Source organism: Maylandia zebra, linkage group LG15, assembly GCF_041146795.1.
Source record: "Maylandia zebra isolate NMK-2024a linkage group LG15, Mzebra_GT3a, whole genome shotgun sequence".
Lineage (NCBI taxonomy): Eukaryota > Metazoa > Chordata > Actinopteri > Cichliformes > Cichlidae > Maylandia > Maylandia zebra.
Window position 1 is genome coordinate 17080266 of NC_135181.1, and position 20486 is coordinate 17100751.

The following is a 20486-nucleotide window of genomic DNA, read 5'->3' on the forward strand; positions in this document are numbered from 1 at the left end:
AGGAAAAACTCTTATTTAACCAGGAAGAAACCTCCAGCAGAACCAAGCTCAAGAAAGGGCAGCCATCTGCCGCGACTGGATGGAGATGAGGGGAAAGAAGAGAGCAGAGGGAGGCAGGACAAAATACCCACTGTGGAAGAGAGCTAGAGTTTAAGAATAACTAATGATTAAATGTCCCGAGTCCCTTAAAATGTGTGTATAAACACATATAGAGTGAAAAGAGGTGAGTGAAGAAGAAACAGTATGGGAAGCCCCCATCAGTCTAGGCCTATTGCAGAAGAAAGGGTTGAGGTTCAAGTTTATCACAGACCTCTTGCACCAATACCACAGGAGGTCTATTGATAGCCACCCATTTGTATGTAAACTTAGCAGAACAGCAGTGGGGACAGAGAATCTCCTTGGTAGATCCTGCACTTCATGGTGACCTATGCTATGGACTTGAAGGTGGCCTCTGGTGTTGTTTGCCACATCCCCACTGAGTTCCTGATGAAGGCTCTTAGGGTCCTGTTGATCTTGTATAGTTCTAGGCATTCCAGAATCCATGTGTGGGGCATTGAGTCATTGGCTTTCTTGTAGTCAATCTAGGTGGTGCTGTGGTAGGTCAGTCTGGTCTTGCAGTCTTGGGCAACTGGACTGTCTACCAGGAACTGGTGTTTTGCACTTCTAGTATTGTTGCGAATTCCTTTCTGTGCCCTGCTTATGTGCCTGTTCATCTTAGCCGCTATGATACCTGAAAGGAGCTTCCATGTGGTACTGGTAGTTGGATGGGACTGGTCCCTTCTGGAGTTCCTTGAGGATCAGGACTATCCAGGCTTCAGTCAGGCATTCTGGGTGTCTCTTGTTGACTAGCAGCTGGTTCATTTGAGCTGCCAAACGCTTATAGAGTGCAATCAGCTTCTTCAGCCAGTAGGCGTGAAACATGTTGGGGATGGTGCTGTCCAGAAGAAGAATGTTAGAAGGTTCTGTGATGAAGTGCTGGTTTGTTCTTCTACCTTCTATCTCTCTGATGTACCTCTTCAATCAACTGGCCAAGGCTGTGAGTCTTTGCTTGGCAGTTTCCAAGGCTCAGGTATGGGCACCTTGCTCTATTTCTTAGGCACCTTTCTGCAGCTCCAATTTTTGATTAAGTTTCCTCTGTGCTACCTTGACCTCAGCCTCTAATCTCCTTCTCCATGGAGGTTACTGCTCCTTGTGCCTGTTCATCTTGTAGCCAAGCATCTCAGTGACCACTACTGCTGTGGTCTAGATCAGCTGGTTGGTTTCAGTGATGGTTGCAGTAGGGATTGTCCGTAATGCTGCAGTTCCATCTTCTAGTAGACTTTCAGAGGGTACTTCATGGAGTCTTGGTAACCAGTTACGGAGGATCCAGGTTTCCAGCTTTGCCATGATCCTATCTTTCAGGTCAGCTGCTCTCGCGATCAGCACTCCTGCTTCCATCATACTTAGGGCTTGGTACGCCATCTCGGGTACACATTTATAACAGTTATCATCAATGCATTTTATGTTTACTATGAAACATGTATCTGAGAATTTTAATTTATTGGGCACACCTATAATATGTATCCTTCAGCATGAATTATGTATAAATTATTGCCTCTCAGATCACGGTCAGAGAAAATGGATGGATAGCTCTATTTTCTAAAAGGAAAAGAATAAATGAGCACACTCAGCAGAAAATACGTTTTCACTAACATTTGAAGGAGAAAAATGTATGTGCGTCTGGTTGTACTAAAATTTAAAGATTCAGTAACTTGTGCAACTCACCACATTCAATGCCAGTGTCATTGTGAGAGTTGCCATGCTACCAGTGACCACCAACACTTGCACAACAGATTGTCTCATGTTTTAGCTTAATGTGGATTCAATAATTTACATACTTGTTAAGTAACAAATGCTGACAGCATCCTTAACTTGTAGTTACTGGACTGAAATTGCATTTTTTATGGTTAGGTTTATACACTGGCAACATCTGGCCAACTAGAGGGAAAGACAGTGGTTTGCTTTGATAAAGAAATTTCGAACACAATCCACTTTAGACTCATTTTCTGTCTAAAGTGAGAGCAGTTCAGCATATGATATGATACCATTACCCACACATTGATAATTATATAACAATACTGTAGGGCTGTTCGATATATAACGATACATATCGGATGATGATATAAAAACATCTATCGTTTCATTTTACGCTATCATTTGTTTCGTGGTGTCGCAAAAGAAACTGTTTACGGCAATATTTTTTCATCGTGTTGATGGTCACTGTAGTGGCTACATTTCTTAAAGTTATCTCTTTCTCTTATATGTAATGTAACCACACTACGGATGGACAAGCGCCTGTTTTTATGCGTTGTGGTTAGCAACAATGAAGGTAACACCATCGCGTGTCCGCTTGTTCATGTTCCACATAAACCTTTCACAATAAAGCTCAAGATCCTGTTGAGACTTTTCAAAATAAACTGAATCACGTGAAAAAGCAGATTATTCACGGATGAGAAGTAAAAAAAGAGCCGCCAGGTGCTAAAAAATAAACCTTAGACTCAAACGTTAGAATAGGCTTTTCCCCGCAGCACGCCGTGTAATAAATACAAAGAAAACGGCGGTTGTTACAACTTATGTCTAAAAATGTATAGTTTCATGCATCGGTTAAAACACTCGACTCCGGGTAAAGGACGCGCAGATGGAAACACTTCACGCAAGTCGAGCTGCCCGAGATTCACAGAATTTACAGAAAATGTTACATTTTTGTGATTTATATCGTTATCGGGACGATAGAATTCTTATATCGGTATATGAGATTTTGGTCATATCGCACAGCCCTACAATACAGCAATTCTATGTTACTGGACACACTGCAATACCATCATCTGGTAAGAGTAATAATGGCCATTAAAAGACAAAAAGCAGGAAACGTGTCATTTCAGCGATTCTGATAATAATTATTAAAAAGGGGTTAAATGAGCAAAGGTTTTATGTTTTTGCCATTAAAATCTTGTCTTTAATACCTGAACATTTAGCATAGTACAATGTAGTGCATCTCCAAATCATATTTAGTGATTACCAAGAAGACATCTGAGCACAGTGTCATATAACTGCAAGTATTTACTCATAAACATCAGACATCATTTCTTCAAGGTTAACATGTTGCATGTAATATAGTTACACAAATGCAATTAAAGTAGTCTGAAAGAAAGAGAAAAATAAAGTTCCTGAAAACAACACAGATAAGTTGTGTATCCAGAGTGTAGTCCAGAACATAACTCGCTACGACATACCGCCGCTTCACATGTTGCACACGTTAACAATTGTTTTGAGTAGCATTTAGTAATACTAAGTTGCAAAAAATGTAGCCAAAGTTCATCTTTCTGTGTCTACTCTCCAAACAGGCAACTCTGGTCAAATACTTCACTTATATTACGGTTAGGTGAATATTAACTTCATTGAAGTTACAATGAAAAGAAAGGAAAGGAGTGTGAAACGCATGCAGAACCCTCATTCGTCCTTTGTTAAATCTGTGAGCAAACAAAAGAAAAGGCATCTCCACTGAACTCTATACAAAACAGCTATTAAAAGAACAAAATGATCGATACATTATTATCTTCACAAAGGGAATATTTTAGACCATCGAGAATACCCATGTGGACTTTTTATACAGCCTTCTACAGTGAAGTTCATGACGTACACTTGCTCATGAGTCTATCAATCTACATTGCTTTTAAAAACGTGGTATGTACAATGCAATATGCAGTCAGCGATCCACCTGTACTATAGTTTCTTCTATAAACAAACTCTATAAAATAATAAAAATACCTTCTGTTTGCTACAGGGAAACTATATTATTTTGCTCTCGATGTTTCCCTCGCCATAGACTGGTAAATCAGACCACTTAGATAATATTACAAGCTGCAACACTTCCTCTGTTGTCATGATATGTATGAAAACAATGCAAACAAAATGCAATAAAGTGGATGCATATATTCAGAATCATTTCGCTCCGTTGAAGGAAGCCACTGCAAGTGCAAATAAAACCAAAAACGAACGGAAGAAGAGGAAAAACAGGGATGTAATGACCGCTGGACATCTCGAGTGCTGTTTTTGCAATGCATATAGCACCCTCTTGTGGTAATTTCTTGTACTGGATCTAAAGCATTTGAAGGTAAAAAAGGGGATTTCAACCAGTTCCTCTGTACTCTACATCTGTGTAACTTATAAAGAAAACATTATCAGATTTTCATTTTCACCCCTTATAGAAGTTTTGTGTCCATTGCCAAATTTGCAGTGGATAGAGATCACATTTGGTTACAAAGACATGCTAAACTGTTCAGAAAATGGTGAACATTCAGCTACAAGGAGGCAAACAGTCTTTGTTCAGCAAAATATTTCTCGCTTGACCCTTAAAACTGCTCTCAAGTGACTTGTTAGCACTTTTGGCCCTGCCCCACCAAACTAAATTAAAATACTAAGATGAAACACAGCTGATATCAAAATTACAGACACGTAAGCCTCATCCTCTGGTGAGAAAAAAAGAAAAGAAAAAGGAAACACATTTTTCCAGGAGTGTGCAAAGTGTGTGGCATGTGTGACATATGTTCAGTCAGGATTCAAGGTTTTCCTCTAACACCAGCAGCCTTTGCGTTGGTCGCCAGCAGCACTGTCACAGAGTCCCTCCTCTTCCTCCAGAGCAGTGAGATTGAGCTCGTCGTTAACGGACATCCGGAGTAGATCCAGGTCCTTTTTGTTGGCTGCCAGCACCTGCTCAGCCAGTCGTGTAAAAGTCTTTGGAGGAGACACATAGACATGATGAGACACCCCGTGATGCAATTACAGGTACATGCATTTCTGTGCATGGCCTTGAGAGAAGTGTCTCCCCGTGTAACCTCACCTCTGTTATATTATGATTGGTGAAGGCACTTGTCTCAAAGAAATCCATTCCATAAGCCTTGGCCAGCTGGAAGACAGATTACGGTGAAAATGGGAGCAAATGGAAAAAAACTGAGCACGTTATGCTTCTTTAGTCCCTCTCTCCCGAATAATCCCAGGTATCTAAACAGCAAAGCAGAGCCACAAAATCGAACTCAAGTTCTGCTAGGTACACATAGCCATCGATGCCAGAGTGACCCACCTTGATGCCTTGCTCAGTGGCCACCTGCCTCTTGTCCACTTCATCCGACTTGTTCCCTACGAGGATCTTCTGGACCTTGTCAGGAGCGTACTGCAGGGGTTTGTGATGTGGACACGAAGAGATGTTTACAGACAAGGGAGAAGAGCAGAAAACAAAGCGATAAGACAGCAGAGAGATGTTTCAAATGCCAGGAGAATGCAGAGAGCGCGACAGTGTACAGGAAATGAGACCTAGATTAAAAGCAAGTGGGAAGCGTGCCAGCATCAATAGGTGATATATTTGGAGAGACCCATAGAGGAAATTACATTCATAATGACTAAATTAATAGCATAAGATCACCTGGGAAACGATAAAGGGGAGCGGAAGATGAGAGAGCTTTATGAAGAAAAAGTGAGCGCATGTGGAAAAACCGTGTTCTTTCCGATATTTATGACAAACGAAGACGAAACACCGTAAACGCAGAATAGCTGTCAGGTCAGTGTGTTTGGTTTCTATCACACCATGCCAGCCATATGTTCTTCGTCAAGCTGGAGCCTCTGCACACTCGGTCCATTTGTTACTTCGGGCCTTTCGACAGCGTTGAAGAAAAATGTGCCTGATTTATTGAGTTCTTAAATCCCAAATCACACTGACTCACCTCGTCCACGTCGCTGGCCCACTTCATGATGTGCTGGAACGATCGCTCACTCGTGATGTCATATACCAGGAAGATGCCCTGAAAAGAGACGGTCAAAGATTTTAAAACAACAACAACATGCATATTTTTCAAGCACCTTTGAGATCCATGTTTACAAAATGTTGCTTGAACCCTTTTTGGAGCATTTCATAACACGTTCCTATGATTCCCATAAACAAAGCAGACTAGCACTTGGAAAACTGGCTGCCTCTACTGGCAGTGTGTTCTGTGTTGTGAGCCACAGTCTGGAAGAGAAATCCACTCAACTGTTTTAGAGCACAAAACAGGATAAAGAAACTTTCCTTTCAATTTCATTACCAGTTTCTGGTAAATAGACAATTAGGTTTCAGCCAGTTTAACCTCTTTAGCAGCCCAAAACAAATTTCATACTGCTGCGAAAGGGCTACACACTCCTTTGAGGAAAGGAAGAACATTTACGACACCACTAGTCTCAGATGAAATCCTTTTGTTGTGAAAACCTCAGGGTAGCGGCTCCACTATGATTCCTTTAAGAGAAGTAACATAAGCAGCTGTAAGGATTAGGCAAGGGTTATTCTTGTAGCTGGAACAAACTGAATCTAAAACAGATTAGACTTAAATTTGTACTGTGTGTGTGCAGAAATAATATTGCATCAATTTATGGCAGAGTAACTGTAGGAGACTTAAGCTACCTGCGCTCGTCTGTAGTACTGCTTAGTGATGGTCTGGTACCTTTCCTGGCCCGCAGTGTCCCTGCAAAACAAACATATATGAATATTCATTTTGTGATTATAATACAATGACATGGAGTGCAGGAGGCAGGTAATTAGAAGTGTTGAGGCTAAAGAGGACACTTAGCAAAATCTCGACCAGACACCTAAAATACCTTTTCAGCTTTTCAGACAATAACAAAAAAAAGGGCAAACTGTGGTCAGCAGAGCTTTTTTTAGTGACTCTTGTGCAGCTTTTGCAATGTCAAAGTTAAGACTTCAGGTAGACAGATGTATGTGAAATGTGGGTTATAGGCTCTCTAGATAAAATGCAAAAAAAACCAAAAAAAAAAAAAACAGCAGTTGATCTGTGATCTGGTTAAATTCATAAAAGTCTTTTCTAAAAAAAAAGAAAGAAGTTGAGTGATTTAGCTGCATTTTAACAATTTTTTTGCATGAAAAGAAAATTCCCTCATGCATTTCGATTTCTACTTAATTCTACAACGTCAGTGTGACGCATCAGTGGTTAAGTTTGGGAAAATGTCATCACTCTAGTTGTGAGTTATGACAGGGCACAAACTCCAGGTTTGGTGCTACAAAAATAGTAAAACATACGTGACTAAAATGTACGTGCTATCTTCTAGGTGAAGTCAAAACAGGTGGGCTTTAAACCTGGATGCTATCTGAAGGCCGCCAGATGAAGATAGCTGAGGTTGGAAAAAGAAATTTTATCCTATAGAAGTCTCTGGGAAAATAGTTTTCTGTGTTACAGTTTTTGGACTCAATCATTCATTTTTGATCTGGGAAACTATTAAAAAAATATTTTGTAAATCTTGGTCATACTATGTCTTCAAATCGAGAAATATCTGTGGTTTGAAATCACTCTTTCATCTGTGGTTGTGCCTTTTGGGTGACCTGTGATATAATTATCTGACAAATAGCACGGCTTATTGTGCACTAAAGTTTCTTTCAGCTTTTCCTGTTTAATTTTTAAGAAACACAGATGACGTTCCCAACACAACCCTATCAGGATTTGTCTCTCCCGCTAACTGTAAACAAGGGAACGTGTTAAGCACTATGCTGATTTTACTTTATTTTATCACTAATTAGCAATTATGCAATTTATGAATACACCTTGCTAACCAAGCTTGTTATCTCCACCCTTCAATCCAAATATGGTCCCTTTGTGCTCAAATAACCCCCCGAGATGGCAGCGGCCTTAATGCCTGACATGAGGTTATAGAACAGTAGTCCACATATCAGTAGCTGGCATTATGGTTTACATAATACTTTTTTTAATTTTTCACATGCAGTCTATGGCTAACCCTTCAAACAACATACAACACCTTATAATAAGATTTTGTCTCTTTCCAGTTTCTTACCATATCTGTATGCGGACTTTGATACCATCTACTAGTAGTGTCTTCATTTTAAAGTCGACCCCTGCAAGGGAGAAGATACGATGAGGAAACACAGCATCACATTCACAAAGTAGCTTTATTTGATATTTCTCCCAGAGACAGCCTAAATGCTCTGACTGTTGTCAGAATTGTATACACTCTCCTTTCGGTAAGCGACCAACATTAATTAACCAAGCTTGTCCGACAGATGGACGTTTACCACTATCTGCTCCAGCTTTGCAACATCATAGGAAACATTAACACAAAGAGAGGCACATCGTCCCTGTATAATCAGCCTGAGAGAAGGTCGAGCTAATGATCCAGTGAGCAGAGTGCTCGTTTAGTTCAGTCCTTTGTATTGACTGCGTGGGGGAGGGGTTGGGGAGGTGGAACAAGAAAAAAAAAAAGAGCTATATGATAACTGAGCACAACATAACAGCAAACAGGAGGGATGGGAAGAAAGAAAAGAGAGCTGGGAAGGGGTTAAGTAAGCAGTCACTCACGCTTCAGTGATCTCTGATCTATTTCAGACAGCTGAGTGTGATATTATTCACAGAAAGTCAGACAGGGGCAAGTTTATTTGTTATCATGAGGACTGTCCATTTTTAAACATATATGAGAGTTTTTAGTTTTTAGGCATTTATACTTTGCTTGTAAATGTGCAGCATTTTATGGAGACATGGACAAACATACATGGAAATGCAGTATATAAAGCAAAAACTAGGTTTTGCACAAGTCTGTTGAGCTTGAAAGTCAATATTTGGTATGAGCATTTTAATTATTCAAGCCTCAGACAAGCTTTCTTGTAATGTCTTTAAGCAGATTCAAAACTTTAAAGCTCTACTTTGGATGTTGGCTGCCTTTTGTTCTGTTCTCTGTCAAGATGATCCCATACTGCTTCAATAATATTGAGGTTTGGGCTCTGGGGAGGCCAATCCATGACTGATATTTGTGCACCGTGGCATTTTTTATTTACCACACATGCATGCTTTTACTAGGTTTGTTTTATAAAATGTTTGGAATCGTTGTCAGGACAGAAAAATGAAGCTTTTACTGCTTTCCACATCTTACCATGTTGACATATGCCAGGTTTTTCACTAATAGTTCTTTGTGAATCACATTCTTTGTGCAAAAACACTATTTCATACAATTTTTCCTTGCATTAATGAAAGCAATGCTTAAAATGCTAAGTTTTTGTTAAAGGCTTCTAAGACCAAAATGCAAAAAGACACAATTTAAAATTTGTTCTTCGCTGAGTTGGCTGTTATTTGTATACACAACACTGGTTCCCTTGAGTTAGGTGTCCTTTTTAATGCTCTAAAGACTCATAGGTAAGTCTTAAGTGGTTAACAAATTAAAAGACTTTGCAACAGTGATGTGCAAGGAGTGGACTTCAAATGAATGACAAAGCAACAAATCACCAAAGATAAACATTGAAAGAACTTCAGAAACTCTGGAAAACTCTTGTTCAATATAGCCTTAAAAATTATAAGAAATTCTGGCTCCTTAGAAAAAAACATATAATGAGAAATATATATAATGGGAAATGAGGACTTTTTGACAGTAGTGTATATGTAATAAGACTGTAGAAGAAGAGCCTGAAGCCAGGATCTCAGAGAAACTGCAGTAAACTGAGTCCTGTTTTGCATGGCAATACCCCCAACCCCCCTGAACATCAATAATAACAAACAACTGCTATAGTAAGTCTTTAACGTTTGGATAAGATACAGTAAAATTCCTAAACAAAGCAATCAGATTTTACATTCAACTACAGTCATTGTTTTCCTCATCTCCTTTCTCTATCTATAATGCAGACTAATGCAGTTAAGTCAATACAAAGCACACCCACAGGCTTCTATAGACCGCACTAATCCCTGGGAAATCAATTAACTGTTCATCCCAATTAACCTGATACTCAACACCCCTGTGCCACAGCCAGCATCACGCGCACAGAAAGAGCTACCGGGTCCAATCGATTCACAGAAATGGAAAACGTCCTGCTTGTGTTTTTTATTATGAGGTTCATTTTCTAAGACACTGACATAAGGAAAAGCTGGCATATCTACTACAGCTGGCCGAACTTGTTTTCAGATTATACTTGGGCTAAGAAGGAGTCCAGTGAATGTTGCTGGAGGCTAGAGTGAACTGGCTTGACAATAAGGGGCCTCATTTAAAAGTTATACTCAACCTTTGCCTTTGACCAGAGAGATTTCAGACTAAATGAAAGGTCAGCATCACAATCAGCAGCTTGCTGCGCCCGAGGCTTGAGACAAGAGAGGAGACCATTAAAAAAAGATGCTGTCTTCCTGCATTGTATTAAGCAAGTCAGATAGTCATTCATGGAAATTGTAATGATTTGAGCAGAAAATGCGGATATAGACAGAAAGCCTAATGGGCTCTGCAGTTTAGCAGTGAATGTCTACAAATACGAATCTGACCAAATCTGGAAAATCAAGAAAACTAAACTGACAAATCATTAAAGTCTAAGTTCTATTTCGAGAAAAGCAAGTCATGCTTCAGCCTACACTGTCTTCTTTCAGCTGCTAAAAAAAAAAAAAAAAAAAAAAAAATCAACTTCAGTGGGTTTTTCATCCAGTCAGACATCCTGCCAGCCATTTTACAAAACTTATCCTATTGACAGGAAGAAGGGGTTTTTCCATCAAGCTGGCATTGGACAAGCAGGAACCTCTGAAGCTGAAAAACCCAACAAAAACTGCAGTTGCTAGAATGGCCACTTGAGGCTTCAAAAATGAGCCAGTCCCGATAGACTTTCATGTTAAAGGGCCAACTTTACAGCAGAAAAAAGTGTGTTTACAGCCTGGTAGAAAAATTGTTTGAGCCTCTTAGGACAGTTTCCCTCTTCATAACAATTTAAAGTTGTTTTATTCATAACTTATTTCTCTGCACACTGGAGTTACGAGTGTGGTCACCTTAACTTTCAGTTCATCTCCGCTAAACGAAGTTGGCTCTCCAATGTGTTTGTGCCTTTTTGAGCATTTAATGGAATAATCAGATTAATATTGATGCAGACCACCAAAAAGGTTCGTACTTCAGCTTTGCATATCTATGCCTTTTCATTGCATGTATACAGTTCACTTTGCTAACCAAACTTGCTAGCATTAGCACCCCAGCCTGTGGGCATTTTTAGCTCTAAGAAAAACCTGTCAGCGGCCAAATGGTAACACTGAACCTCCGCTATGCAGAATTCAACACCCATGCGTGGCATCACCGTGGCGACATTCATCTTTTATATTGCTTTTGATTACTTTATAACAACTGTGCGAAATGAGGCAAATTTAGTTGTAGTTGCAAAGCACGTAGAAACAAAGACAGCCTTCAACATAAAAATGTCTGTTTTCTGAGCTTCTTTTCCCCACATTTTTCAGTCTGCATTAGAAAAAAATGTAGAACGCCCTGAATACTGCTGTTCAAAGACAGAATTTTTTTAAAAAAAGCACGTGTAACTGCTGTTACAGCCATAAATGTTGCAACTATCTGCAATCGGTTAAAAAAGCCTTAAAAGGAAACACACTAGTACATTTGATTGACAGTCTGTTACTATTCGAAATGTTATTGCTTTTTATTGTCATGAGGGAATATATGCTAGAGAATAGAGCTGAATCGTGTCCGTGACTTGCACACATTTGAGTTAGCGATATGAATACTGCATACTAAATCCTGCGCTCAGCTTTTGTAGCTCTGTAAAAAAAAAAACATTAATCTTGAGGAACACCTTGAAAAAAACAAACGCTTCTTGTCAGCTTTGCTTCTTCCCTTCAGAGGCACAATGTGCACAGTATGAGAGACAGCAGTTAATTGAACACGGCAGCATTTCACAATCAGCAGTTTGAGAGCCATGTAAAAACAAATGGCTACACACCCAAAATTGACTTGACTAATTACTGGGATGACTATGTTTGACTGTGCAAGACGGATTAGGCAGTAAAATATGTCAGCGTGCTGTAGGTAATGGTGACAGGCTCACTAACAGATGGATGGATGGATGGATGCTCTGGCACTGACACCCAGTCACTGGGGGATGGATCTGACATGCATGACTAGCATTACTAGCAGAGGACAGACAACAGCTGTCAACAGCTGTTGTCTTTGGGGAACACAAGGACAAGGGGCAATCCTTCTTTGGCAATAATAAACTTGTCATTAATCTGTATTGAAACACAATCTTATTGGGATTCTTCAGTACCAGGAACACATAGAGGAAAAAAGGTGGCAAAACTTTTTTTAAATTTAAGGCTGATAATAGCACATGAGGGAATAAAAGCAAGAGCGAGGATGTGAGAGCAAAACACGGGGTTTGAGGGATGTCAAGGGAGAAAACCAGTGGAACATGTCTTTTTAACATGGCTAAAATATCTGAGCCGGAGGAAAAATTCTACAGAATTTTAGAAAAGGTCCAAGAGAAAAGGTTGTCAAAGTGTTTTAGGACTGAATACCAAGTTATGCAGCCAACATGTGACTGAGGACCAGAGAAGAAAAAGACACGTCATTAAGTTAGCATTTGTAATGTGTCTATTCATAGGAAAGGGGTTTATGCTAGTTTATAGTTAGTGAAGTAGCTTTTACATTCCTTGGCACCTGTTGTATTTGACAGTTGCAGGATGACACAGTCTGCTTTAATGGGTTGAAAAGAAGGTTATCCAGGAAAAATGTTGCTTTAACACAGTATAACAAAAACTTTGGATGATTAATACTGAACCCTTGGAGTGATTTTATAACAAAGGGTCTTCTAACTACACTCAAGCCAAGTAGATGGCAGAAATGTACCTTACTAATAGATGTCAGCTGCTTCAAAGAAGAAGGAAACAAATAAGTATAGAAATGCTGAAGGCAAATGCTGATGAGTTTAAGGAATCTCCACTTAAAACCTTTTTTATCAGTACTAAAATGTCACATGTCTTAAAAAAATTATTTTAGAAAGATTTAATTAAAATGAAATCTGTTTAAGGATCTTGAGGTGTATGAGTGCATGTATGAAAAACTTCTGCAAAGCCTCCAGAAAGAGTTGTGTAAAACATATTCAATTCATGGAGCTTACTTCAGTCAGCAGTGGTTGAGAGTTAAGACTGAAAGTTTGACAGAAGAAATATTTAGAGTTGCAAAAGTAGTAATCTCACAAACTTCTGTAGCCTGTACCTAATCTGTGCTTGAGGGTGGCAGCTCAGCCGTGTGATCTGAGCCACTTCTCGCTGAACTGTCTGCAGCTGAGCCACATTGTGGATGAAGGAGGAAGTTGTAATGGTGATAGAAAAAGGGGACCTTCTTCTGGTTTTGGTGCGTCAATCTTGGCTGTGCACTGTGAATCTTTTTGTGTCCGAGTAACCATTGAAAATGACTCTCAGTATGAAACGTTCAGGGTCAATTGGTCAAAAAGTTTATACTCTATGATTAAATGTTAGATACAAATTCTTGTGCACCTAATTTAGGAAAGAACCAATTCTAAATGGTATCTTTGGGGAACTGGATAACTAGAGAAAAAAAAAGGCCTAAAAAACAAAAACAAAACTAATCTACAGCAAATGAACAGCATCTGAAAGTCATTCAGAAAGAAGGAAATCATTGTCGATGTGTATGCAGGAGGTCAGCAGAGAGGAATATCACTGAATCTCTCCAGTTGTACATCTGTAAAACAGAGTGCAGGCTCTGTCGTGGTTTGGGGCTGAATTTTAGCCAGCGGTGTTGGGAATCTTTTCAAAACTGATTAATTTATGAACACAAAGTACCACCGGATTTTGTAATACCATATAGAAAAATGAAACAACAGGTCAATTTTTCAGCATCACAATATTCCCAAATACTTCAAATGCAAGCACACGTAGATAGTAACACTATCAGTCATGGATTGGCCTTCCCAGAGCCTGGACCTCAAAGTTACTGAAGCAGTGTGGAATCATCTTGACAGTGATCAGAACAAAATCCAAATTAGAGCTTTGAATGTCCTTCAAGAAGCCTAGCAAACTAAAAGACGCCTATAGTAGTAGAAATGAGGGTTGACTCAAGACAAAACGCTGTATACTGTGTGTATTTATATCTTTTTCCTGTCTTTTTTAAGAAAGACACATTAGAGACGTGACAGGAACTGCAGTAAGAGAAACATGCAGTAAAGTCGCCAGCCATCTGAAACTTCCTGACAAATACAACCTCAACTATAGCCACCTCAGCTGACATAATATACTCGTAAGATTACGCTATCTGTGCTATGGACAGGCGCAGAAAAGCCAAGTCTATGACAACACCTCTGTTTCCCTGATAACCTCCTACAATAGGATAGCCATCTGTGCTGGCCGTAATCCATTTCTGACCCTTTAGAGCACTGAGCTTATCGAGCAGCAGCGAGCTACGTGTATAACCATAACACCACCGGGATAAGTACAATGTGGACAGCTGCTTATTGAGCTATGATATAAAGCAGCACAGGGCTGATATTTTATTGGTGTTTTGACAGCCAGGAGGTCCAATGAGGCCAGTGACAAGACTGGCAAGGTAACAGTGAGGAAGATTAAACTCAGCAGTGTGACTGAATACCATTACTAAATCATCTCTGCAGCTGCTCTTTGTCAGACAAGTGTGCACGCTCCAGCCCCCGAACACAGCTATCTGTGAAAATAAAATGAAATACCTCAACAAGAGAGGAAGTATTACTCATTCAGGTGCGATCAGAACTCTTGCTCCAATTACCGTGGCCTTGTTTGACTCTTAATATTCAATCTTTCCATTTTTAGTCAGCTGAAACTAGAAAGCTAAGTCATAGTTTCTCGTTTCATACATGCAGTGGCAGTTTTAATGACTATAGCACTGATTTTATTTCATGGTAAAGAGACCAAGTGACTCACACTAACTGCCTATCGAACACCTCTTTCAGAAGGCAATGAATCTAAATATGCTGGAAGAAAGTATTGTAAAAGATATAGGAATTTTTTAAGGTAAGTAAGGTGCTTTATTTTGTGAATACTTCAAATGCTTGTGTTAAATCTAATAGAAAATAATAATAAAGGCAAGTTTCTGTGGAGTCTAATGATTTAAAAGCATATTAGAGATGACCCACTACTTCAATTAGTGCATAACATACAGAAATTTAAAAAATAAACTGGACCCAGGCCAGACATGGCTAATTAAGGAAGTGTAAATATTAAGTTCATATTTAAAAGTAATGTGGTGTTATTTCGTACCTAGTGCTTAGATTTTGATTGCTGTGGATGTGTTAAGTGGTTTCCAGTGTAACATGGCAACGGTGAATACTAATGAAAAAAGGGATCTTGTCTCAGTGCAAGAAAGACAACAAACTTAACTCAGGAGACGCAAATGTGGACACGGATTAAAGCTTGATTTAGTCTTCTGTGGGAATTTTTAATCCTACGCTGCAAACGTCTACGCCATTCAAGTCATTGCAGGTTGCTTTGACCGGACGTATAGTTACACTTCTCACAAGGTGCACATCAGGTTACGTGGAAGGTTACGCCATAAGCTTAAAAGAGGTTCCTGACTATGTCACAAGTTATAAAGTAGATTTCTGGCAGAAGATTTGTAAGTCACACATGACGGTCTGCACTGCGTGAGTATTTTGCCTTCAGAAGTGCTTTAATTCTGCATGATACAAACTTAACAAGTTGCTGGAAACATTCCTTAGAGATTTTGGACCACACCGACATCATAGCGTCACATAGTACCCGCAGATTTGTCAGCTGCACGTCCAATCATGATCAAATCTCCTGTTCCATCACATCCCAAAGGTGCTTTACTGGATTAAGATCTGATGAGCATGGAGGCCATCTACGTGCAGGATATTCAATGATATGTTCCAGAAAGATGATTGAGCTTTGTGACATGCAGTCTTGCTGGAAATAAAAACAGAAGATGGCTAATCGACCATAAAGGGATTGAGATGGTCAGCAGCAGTACACGGGTAGGCTGTTGTGTTGGTGCTAAGGGGCTCAAAAATGGTGCCGAGAAAATATCCCCCACACCATTACACCACCACCACCAGTCTGAACTGTTTACTCAAGGCAGGATCAATCATGCTTTCATGTTGCTTGTGCCAAATTCTGACACTATAATCCAAATGTTACAGCAGAAATCAAGACTCATCAGGTCAGGCAACCTTTTTTCAGTCATCTGTTGTCAAATTTTGGTGAGTCCACTGAGAGGTAGGCTCAGTTTCTTAGCTGACATGAGTGCCACCTGGTGTCCTCTTCTGTTGCTGTAGCCCATGTGAGGCTCAACGTGTTTTCACAGATGCTTTTCTGCATACATTGATTGCACTGAGTGCTTATTTCAGTTACCTTTTCCTTTCTATCAGCTCAAGGCAGCCTGGCAATTCTTCTCTGTTCTCTGACTGTAAACTTTGGAGATGGCTATGCATGAAAATCACAGCACTTCAATAGTTTCTGAAATACTCAGACCAGCCCATCTGGCACCAACAACCATGCAATGTTCAAAGTCCTTAAATCACTTTTCTTCTTCTTACTGATGCCCTGTTTCGAATTCATGTCCATTGTCTTGATCGTGTCCACATGCCTAAATGCACTGATTTGCTTCCTTGTGATTGGCAGATAGATATTTGTGTAAACGAGCAGTTGAACTGGGTTTTGCAATAAAGTGATTGTATATATAGATTTACAGCATGCAAAATTTATCTTCCAATGGTTATTAAAGTATCGGCGTTAAAATTACATTAAATAACAGGCTGACAATATTACAGTGTATAGCCAATATTTTACACAGCACAGTATTGCGATGTTTTTATAGAAGGAAACTTGATCTAAATTATAGTAATTTCAGTGTAAAAATAACTGTTTAATGCTAGAAAACCTGTCTGCATGTACTTTACAGTAAATGAATGCAATTTGACAGTTTTATATTTATGTATAACTTAAAATTGCTTCCTGCAGAAATGGCAGGGACTGACCTGTCATCAAATGCCAAAGAGCATTTACAGGTCACGTGACAACAAAATGCTGTAAAAACACAGGAAAATGCAGTTCTAGAAACAGTGGGCGTGTTTTCCCAGCTATGTTTTTATAGTTTTGGTCTGAACCAAGCCTGTTAGTTTAACAACATGTCAACATGACAATATCCTCCACACAATGCCAGCTAAACAACAACAGCTAGTTGAAATCCATCAAAACAGCTAGTTTTGATGGATTTCAGGTGTGGAAACACTTAAAAACCCTTCCCCCACAAGTCACAGCTGACAACCTTAATTCATGCTCTTGTGGCTATATGGGAGAAAATTCACCGTCTTCAAATGCCTTGCAGCAGATTAATGTCTACAGTATAACAACAGCAATGAAAATTCATATATATGTTTTCAGGTATCCACATACTTAGAAATATCTATTCATTATCACACTGTTTAGGAGCTGTTAATGTCTGCATGTTGTGATTGTAGCATTCTGAGTAACAGCAGGAGCATCAGCTTAATGAGAGACAAAGGTTTTATAGTGTTTTATGAAGGAAAAAATGAGAAGCCATGGGAGCAGCAGTTTTTGGGATAATTAGGAGCAGGAAAATGAATGAGTGGACCGTAAAGGGGTGTGATAAATAATGGAATAACCAATGAGGGGGACAGGGGAGAGAATTTATATCCCTCTGTCAGCGTGAAGGTTGGGAAATGATTCATTGAACCGCTGAAGGAAAGCACTGATGATGGTCACTCTTGAGCTCCTGCTCTCTCTTTCCCTTTGGAGTTTGTGGGCCCCGTTTATCAGAAGAATTAACTTTTAATTATTTCATGAAAGACCTCTCAGTGTGGCTTATAGGCACCACCTGCTGCCAACAGCTCTTCTGGCCCATATGAGTCTGGATTTCACTGCCTGCCAGACGGCAGATTCTTACCACATCCAGCTGTGCTTGTGAACACTGGGTATGGTCTAACAAAAGCACAAAAAGATCGATATAGTCATCATTTTCAACATACACAAACAGCTGGGATTTTCCTTGTAGGCGACAAGAGAAAGGCTTGCTGCATAGGTTGTAAGCATCACTCTCTCCAGGGTGGAAGTTTCCTGTGGAGTGCTATAGGTCTAGGACTTAAAATAGCATACTGCAGCCTTTGCAGCTGTATGCATGTGGGCATATATCACATCTGGCTGGCAAAAACATGAGGGAAGACAAGCCTTTAAATGAATTTGAGCTTAATAGAGTGTGGATTATTTACAGGAGCATTATTCAAACTAATACAAAGGCATTTATTTAACTACTAAAGGAGTCCAAAAATAAAAAGGAAGAAACAAATAGAGACACGGTCGTGTTTATATTCCCTTTTTATATTGGATCTTGTGAAGTAATATCCGCCTGTAAATACATGGCTTAGCACCGGATTCATGATTCATTGCCTCGACCTTATCTCGACAACATGTTCTGTGTGTCTTTTCACTACAAGAGTCAGTTATCACTCACAACCAGCAGGAGCATTTCCTGACTTTTTCTTCACCCACCAGCCACGGCAATGTTTGTATGCTCCCTTCTTCATTTCTGGCAAATTGCAGATCTCTCTATTAACTAAACACACACAGAGAGCACAGCCTGCAGACTCTGCAGCAGCATGTGAGTAAAACCCACTGCTTACTGTATATCCTTATTTCCCTCACCTCAAAGGAAAACATGGTAATGCGCCTGTCGTGACTCTGAATCCAAACTACGAAGCGCACAGCCCATATTAGCTATGAGAATGAAGGCTGGCTCGGCTTTGCTGAGTCAATAGTCATCGACGGGGAAGTGGCAAATCTACGAGTTTGTTCTGCAAACAGAGAAGGAGCTGAACATGTCAGCCCTGTCAGTCACAGAGAGAACATCTGATTAGTGCATACCAGGATTGTGTAACTGATATTTAGTCAGTGATGTTTGCAGTTTTAATCATTTGACAAACTCTCATTTTACAAGATTTTACATTTTATTTAAAGACCTCACAGAATGGGTCACTAAATTTGTGCCAGGCATTGAGTTGAGAAGGAACTTTGATCAGAAACCACTTGCAGCCAATTAATGTACACCTGCTGACTCCAGGGCCCCAGTTTAACCGGTAACAAGGATGCTGATGCAAAACGTCCACTTCTCATTCATATATATGAGAATATATATATATATAAATCTTTTTTGTTATTTTTTTTGAATGGCACTCGTTTGCATAGTCAGTGCCAAGCGCTGGTAGTTGGTGAACTCATCTGCATGGCTGCCAAGTGTTGGCTCTTCCCCTCTCAGGGCTTCTCCAAACAATCCAATCACGCTTTTCTATTTCTGCTGTATGAATTCACTGCTATGGTTAAGTAATAACGCAGCACTTTCCCGTTCAACCTTATTGGATCTAATTGGTAAAAAATTATTGGCCACAAAAAAGGGACACACACACATATAAAACGATGAAAGAGGGTTAGGATAAATCAGGAAGCTGATCAACATGAAGTGCAGAAAACAGGTAACAAACGAGTCCTGCTGGCAGTGCAGCGTCTTACCGATGGTGGAGATGTGAGATGGGTGAAATTCGTTGTCCGTGAATCTGCATAACAAGCATGTTTTCCCAACCCCAGAATCTCCGAGAAGCAGGAGTCGGAAGAGCACATCGTACTGCTTAGCCATAGTGTTGCACGTATTGTTGAAATATAAAAGCCGGAGTCAGCTAACTCAGCGATGGACGAACGACCCCTCCCCACCTGCATCCCATATCTGCTCAGAAGCTCAGCATAAACGGCTTTGACTTCGCTTTTTTTTGCTCACTGGTGTTGGGTCGGTGGTTAACAAAACAAGGATGCCCCAGCTCCACAGTCAGCCTCCAGCTTCCACTGGGCGCGGTGGACCGCTGTCAGGTGAGACTCGATGATAAAAAGACACTTCCGGTGATGTTTTTCAACATAAAAGTGGCCCTTTCGCGCTACTAGTTTTGAATTTTAACATGTTCTGTACACGCTGTTGGCTTTAAAAGTTCTGATAGTGACAACAAATAATACACCAGGCCCAAATTTCCCAGACTTTAGCTGTTTAAATCTGCCAAAACAAAATCTAAAAATGTTTATGAATTACAAAACATAAATTGGTTGTTTAAAAACGTGTTTCTAAAGCTAGGAAAAGACATAAAGCTTGTCTTTTTTTTCCTTAGGCAGGTATGGTGCTATTGGTGTCTTGCAGCACATTTCTGGGATGCAGTAATAACAACAATAATAACAATCAAGTCCAAACAATCTGCTACTTTGAGTAGATTATTATTTGTAGCATCTACAGGGCTAGGCGCCACAGAGATAGGTTGGATATACAGCCTGTATCTGTCCCGAGACAGGATCTACAACAGACTGTTCCAGCTATACTGCTACAAGGTCAGACGTAGGAAATCTTTCATACCACATGCAATAATTCTCAGCACTTAATACATAACAATGTATATGTCTGACAGACAGTCATCTCTATAATACTAACAACAACAACAACAATTATAGTCCTAAAGTTTTACTCAGGACCAAACCATGCTACCTTTGTGAATGTGACCTACAAGCATACTTTAACGGCTAAAATGAAGTGGCAAAACGTCCTGGCTTTATAATTATGAGCTACAAGCATACTCTGATGGGCAAAGTTAAGTGGCAAACCGTCATACC

The 20486-nt window shown here is 39.8% G+C and overlaps 1 protein-coding gene across 1 annotated transcript; it reads right to left on the reverse strand.

Moving 5' to 3' along the window:
• Window positions 1-3081: 3081 nt before the first annotated feature.
• Window positions 3082-19697, reverse strand: rab15 (RAB15, member RAS oncogene family). Its single transcript, XM_004550520.2, has 7 exons — window positions 19353-19697; window positions 7867-7927; window positions 6467-6527; window positions 5757-5834; window positions 5120-5209; window positions 4880-4945; window positions 3082-4773 (listed from the first exon to the last, which is right to left on the reverse strand). Exons 1-7 carry the CDS (start codon window positions 19474-19476, stop codon window positions 4612-4614), a joined length of 642 nt encoding a protein of 213 aa, XP_004550577.1. The 5' UTR covers window positions 19477-19697; the 3' UTR covers window positions 3082-4611.
• Window positions 19698-20486: the final 789 nt, after the last annotated feature.

Coding starts and splice junctions, on each gene's coding strand:
- rab15 (XM_004550520.2), bottom strand. CDS start 19,476: ATGGCTAAGCAGTACGATGTGCTCTTCCGACTCCTGCTTCTCGGAGAT. Junction 6,528..7,866: donor AAAGTCCGCATACAGATATG/GTAAGAAACTGG, acceptor TTTGTTTTGCAG/GGACACTGCGGGCCAGGAAA. Junction 5,210..5,756: donor GGGCCAGCGACGTGGACGAG/GTGAGTCAGTGT, acceptor AAACCCCTGCAG/TACGCTCCTGACAAGGTCCA.